Source organism: Dipodomys ordii, unplaced genomic scaffold, assembly GCF_000151885.1.
Source record: "Dipodomys ordii isolate 6190 unplaced genomic scaffold, Dord_2.0 Scaffold266, whole genome shotgun sequence".
Classification (NCBI taxonomy): domain Eukaryota; kingdom Metazoa; phylum Chordata; class Mammalia; order Rodentia; family Heteromyidae; genus Dipodomys; species Dipodomys ordii.
In genome coordinates, this window is record NW_012267482.1 from 425,766 (window position 1) to 431,765 (window position 6,000).

At 45.4% G+C, this 6,000-nt stretch overlaps 1 protein-coding gene across 2 annotated transcripts in view; it reads left to right on the forward strand.

The window, feature by feature from the left end:
* The window catches only part of Itpr2 (inositol 1,4,5-trisphosphate receptor, type 2), a 153,343-nt gene that overhangs the window by 131,832 nt on the left and 15,511 nt on the right, over positions 1-6,000 (forward strand). For both annotated transcript variants that reach the window (XM_013036243.1, XM_013036244.1), the window contains 2 exons: positions 578-753; positions 5,346-5,510. In XM_013036243.1, coding sequence (XP_012891697.1) covers positions 578-753; positions 5,346-5,510 — 341 coding nt within the window. The remainder of the gene's footprint in view (positions 1-577; positions 754-5,345; positions 5,511-6,000) is intronic.

A 6,000-nucleotide genomic window follows, 5' to 3' on the forward strand; every position in this document is an offset into this window, starting at 1 on the left:
TCATTCCTGTTTCTAGCTGTTCATGAGGCTGAGACATGAGGATCAGGGTTCAAAGCCAGCCCAGGCAGAAAATCCACAAGACTCTTTCATCTCCAATAAACCAGCAAAAAAAGCTGGAAGTGGAGGTACGGCTCAAGTGGTAGAGGGCCAAAGTTGAGCAACAAAGCCAAGTAAGAGCTTAATGCCCTGAGTTCAAGCCCCAGTACTGGCACACACAAAAATACGTAAAAGGAAATGCATTGTTTTGCAAGTTCCATGCTTTACAGTTTGTCTTGCAGTAGCATGGAGAGTACAGACCATTTTTCAGAGTGTTTTTTTTTTTCCGGTCAGTCACGGATCTTGAACTCAGGGCCTGGATTCTGTCTTTGAGCTCTTTTGTTCAAGGCTGGTATTCCATCACTTTGAGCCACGGTGCCACTTCTGGTCTTTGGTGGTTCACTGGAGATGAGAGTCTCAGGGACTTTCCTGCCCAGGCGGGCTTCCAACTGTGATCCTCAGATGTCACAGGTGGGAGCCGCCGGCGCCTGGCCACTTTGCAGTTTTCTTCTCAGTAAAAACTCACTTGTCCTTGCTGCAGGCACACTTTCGCCATTGTTCTCGGCCCTTCTTTGGGTAGCTGTTGCGATCTGTACCTCGATGCTGTTCTTCCTCTCCAAGCCCGTGGGGCTCCGACCATTTCTCGTGTCCATAATGCTCAGATCCATCTACACAATAGGTCTGGGCCCCACGTTAATCCTTCTCGGCGCTGCGAACGTAAGTACTTTGGTGGCTTTGTATCTGTACGGAGTCGACTACAAGTGCATTCGGTGTGTGATGTTCTGCAGCTTTCCTTCATGGATTTAGTGAATTCTGATGTAGGTGAATTTCAGTTCACAAGCACAGCACATAGTGCATAGCCTTTGTTCCTTCATTTCATTTAGAGGGAAGGAAAGGAGGGAAAGGTTAAAAAAAGGTTGATTTAGTCACCAACTGGTGTGTGGGCCACGACCCAGTTCAGTCATTACATTCATCTAATGCAATTTTAATCCCTTCTGTATCCCATACCCACAGCTACTGATTAAAAAGAAACCACACTGAGCCACTGTTGACATCCTGAAGAGGCTTCAAAATCATCTAAGAAAGGTTACATTACATTCAGTAGAATTTTAGAATTGAGTAATTTTCATCAAAGGACCTATGAGAAAAAGCTGCTGTGTTAAAAAAATATATGACATTGGGTTCCTTTCCACGTGAACAAATTCTATAAACAAATAACAGATGGAGATAATTTTTTTAAACCAACGTTTGTAATATGAGGATAAGGCTGAGCATTTTGAAGCTTTCCTTAGGTAACTTTAGCATGAGTGAGCTAACATGCTATTTCAAAATACAAGTAGGGCTTGGTGTTGTGGCTCTAATCCCAGCTACCCAGGAGGCTGAGATCTGAGGATTGTGGTTAGAAGCCAGCCCAGGCAGGAAAGTCCATGAGATTCTTATTTCCAATAAACTACTCAGAAAAAGCTGGAAGTGGCACTGTGGCTCAAGTGGTAGGACACTAGCCTTGAGCAAAAGAAGCTCGGAGACAGCACCCAGGCCCTGAGTTCAAACCCCAAGAATGACACACAACAACAACAACAACAAAACCAAGTAGGACATTTACAGAAATAATCTCACTTAAGAAATCAAAGTGTAAATGGAGTCTGCATGAAACTGGAGCTTTCTTAGATGAAAAAAACATAAATCGTGAATGGATGAAATAACAAATATGCGATTCTTAAATATTCTTGTCTACTGAATATACCCACAGCACATGAAAGTCTTAACTGGTTTTAAAACTTTTTTTAACCTTTTTTAAAGTGCCAACCTGGCCTTGAACTCAAGGCCTGGGAACTGTCACTTAGGTTTTTGGGGGTTTTTTTTGGCTCAAGGCCACCGCTCTACCACTTGAGCTACAGCTCCACTTCTGATTTTTCTGGTGGTTCATTGGAGATCAGAGTCTCATAGTCTTTTCGTCCCTGGCTTGCTTTGAACCGTGATCCTCAGATCTCAGCCTGTTGAGTAGCTAGGCCCCTGGCTACAGTTCAGTATTTTTGTATTTTCTTACAATGTTTCAAAAAACTAGAAATAATAAAAATGACAGTTTCCAGCAAAAAAGAATGCTCCAGAAGCCAGATCACCAGGTCTTTGCTGTTGTCAATATGGGAAGTATATTATAAATATAAAGGAGACTCAAGCTGGGCTCTGGTGGCTCCAACCTGTCATCCTGGCTACTCAGAAGGCTGAGTATCTGGGCATCACAGTTCGAAGCCAGCCCAGTTAAGAAACTCTGTGCTACTCTTGATTTCCAGTTAACCAGCAAAAGGCCAGAAGTGGAGGTGTGGCTCAAGTGGTAGAGCACCAGCTAACAAGGAGTCGGCTCTGAGAGGTGAAACCCAGTAATGAAAAATAAGCCTATCAGTAGAAGGGTTATTTTTTTTTCTGAGACCAGACTCAAACCCAGAATCTGACACTGTCACTCACTGGCTGGTGCTCTACCCCCTGAGTCATGCCTCCATCCCTAGTAGAAGGTGTTATATCAAATCTACTATCCTGTAAGATTTTTCAGGGGGCTGATTGCTGTATTTATATGTGTGATCCTCTTCCACCAATCTGCACCCTTTTCCACCCTAATTATTGGCATTTGAATATTCGAATATTTGAGCATGAAGTTTGGAAATAAATGGACTAGTTCTGTGATCTTACCAAGCAAGATGTGGTTCAAAGCCAGCCTGGGCAGGAAACTCCCTGAGACTCTTATCTCAAGAACTGGAAGTGGAGCTGTAGCTTTAGTGGTAGAGAGAGCTATAGCCTTGAATGAAAAAGCTATGGGACAGCACCCAGGCCCTGAGTTCAGGCCCCAGTGCTGCCACAAAAACAAAACAAAACAGCCATGTGGAAGCGCTATTATTTGAAGCAAATACTGTTTCTAAAGAGGTAACTAGCCCTCAGTCAGGCTACTGAATGTTATTCCAAGTGAGGAAAATCTTACGTTTGGTCAAGTGAAATAATCGCTTCCTAGACTTGTGCCAGAGATAACAAAACATCCCCTGGGCCTCCGTTACTTAATACCGATTTTTAAAAGTGCAGGAAACAGAGAATGTGACGCTGCCATCGGAAGTCAATCTGTCTGCTCACTGTTCTCATATTCTTAATATTTGAACCACACATATATAAAGAAATAAAAATACAACATTCTCATGTCTGATGGGGAAAACCAGAAGTGTGTGCACCATTTTCCTTTTCCCCTCTCTTGGGTCTGGATAGAGAGATAACTTTTACTTGGTTCCATGCAGATAATTCATCCAAAGCAAGTCTCTGTTCAAATAGAAGGCACACTGATGGAGTTTCTTCTTCCTTCCCCCCGACCTTTTTTGGCCATACCAGGATTTGAACTCAGGGCTTTGTACTTGTTCAGCCAATGTTCTACCATTTGAGCCATGCTTCCAAGCATTCTCTTTTGGCTGATTACTTTGCAAATGGAATCTAGTGAAGTTTTCTGCCCAGAATGGCCTCAAACCACAATCCTCCAGCTCTCAGCCTCCTGAGTAGCTAGGATTGCAGGCAAAAGCTGCTAGCACCCTTACCATGCTTCAGAGTTTTAATAAGAAAGACTAAATATGAATGCCTACTAAGCATGGAGCACTGAGGTCAGCTGTAAACACTGCAGAAATGAAGAAATGACTGTGGATATAACCTGTCTTAATGCTCCATGAACACATTCCTACTCTTTTTGTTGTTGTGAGTCATGGGCTCGAACTCAGTCGGGGCCTGGATGCTGTCCCTGAGCTTTTGAGCTCAAGTGTGGCTCACACTCTGCGACTTTGAGCCACAGCTCTACTTCAGGTTTTCTAAGTGGTTTCTTGGAGATAAGTCTCATGGAGTTCCCTGCCCAGGCTGGCTTCAAAGTGCCATCCTCAGACCTCAGCCTCCTCAGCCAGGATTACAGGTGTGAGAGCTGCCAGGATTACAGGTGTGAGATCCGCCAGGATTACAGGTGTGAAAGCAGCCAGTGCCTGGTGGCTTGGACAGAGCTTGGACAGAGAAAAAATACCTTTGTCTAGCCAAACACTGGCTGATAAGGTTCAGTGGTCTAGGTGTAGGGTACTTTGACCAAATAATCATGGCCAATTTTGGACAAATTTGATGGGATACTTGCAGTTTGATATTGTAGAGTTGGTGGGAACACTTGTGTCTCTAAACTTAATGTGATGTGGGTTAATGGAAGTGGTTTATGCAATAATTGTGTAATTGTAATATAAGCTTATAAAATTATCCTGGTTTGTCATTCTTCAGAAGGCAGAGGTCAATGAAAACAGAAACCAATGCTATCGTGTATTCGTGTGTTCATTTAGTTTATACCTAGACATTTGCCTTGTGGAACAGATGAAGCTATAAGCTAAAATTAATGGAGGTGACCCACACTTACTATCAAATTACATATATATATATATATATATATATGTGTAATATGTATGTATGAGTGTAAGTCTATCTATCTATCTATCTATCTGTCTCTGTCTGTCTGTCTGTCTGTCTATCTCAATCCTTGAACCGGTGGGTCATGCCTGTATTATTAGCTACTTAGGAGACTGAGATCTGAGGATTATAGTTCTAAGATAGCCCAGTTAAAAGAAAAAGTCCATAAGACTCTTATCTCCAATTAATGACCCCAAAATATAAATTACCAAAACATGCTGGCAGTGGAGGTGTGGCTCAAGTGGTAGAGAGCTAGCCTTGAGCAAGAAGTAAAAGTTCAAGAACAGTGTTCAGGCCCTGAGTTCAAGGTCCAAGACCAGCAAAAATCCAACCAACCATCACCACCACCACCACCACCAATACCACACCACCACCACCAACAACACCAACAACAATACCACCACCACCACCACCATCAACACCACTACCACCACCACCAATACCACACCACCATCACCACCACCAACATCAATACCACACCACTATCACCACCACCAACATCAATACCACACCACTATCACCACCACCAATACCACACCACCATCACCACCACCAACACCAATACCACACCACCACCACCACCAACAGCAGCAACAACAACAACATCAACACCACCACTACCACCACCACCAATACCACACCACCAACACCACCAACACCAACACCACCACCAACACCACCAACAAACCCGCCTCAGTCCTGGCTGCCAGCCTCTCTGGCAGCTGGGCTCCGAGGGCTGTGTGTGGAGCAGATTCCTACACGGGAGAAGTCATGCATGGACACATACTAGACTTTTGCAGCGTCTCCCGAGGGCCTTCCAGGCAGTGACCTCGTGCCTTCCCTTCCTTCAGCTTTGCAACAAGATCGTCTTCCTGGTGAGCTTTGTGGGGAATCGTGGCACGTTCACACGCGGGTACCGGGCGGTGGTCCTGGACGTGGCCTTCCTCTACCACGTGGCCTACGTGCTGGTCTGCATGCTGGGCCTCTTCGTGCATGAGTTCTTCTACAGCTTCCTGGTGAGTAGAGGCCGCGCAGGTGCAGCTGCGGCCACTCCTGGCTGTGGAGCACACCCCCGGGCCCGCCCGGCTCTGCTGGGGCCGCGTCCCCGGCCTGGTGGGGGGGTTTTAATTTTTAAAAGACTGGCACTGTGGCCCATGCCTGTCATCCCAGTTGCTCGGGAGGCTGAGATCTGAGGATCCCGGTGCAAGGCCAACTCAGGCAGGAAAGTCTGTGAGACTCTGATCTCCAGTGAGCCACCAGAAAATCATAAGTGGTGCTGTGGCTCAAGTGGTACAGCGCCAGCTCAGTAACAGCACACAGGCCCTGAGTTCAAGCCCCACTACTGGCCAAAAAAAAAACATGAATATATAGAGAGATCTGTCTGTCTTGTCTGTCTGTCTGTCTGCCTGCTTGCCTGCCTGCCAGCCACATTAGACACTGAGATCTGAGGATGAAGGGTCAAAGCCAGCCTGGGCAGATGAGCAGAGGTGTATATCAAGTGGTAGA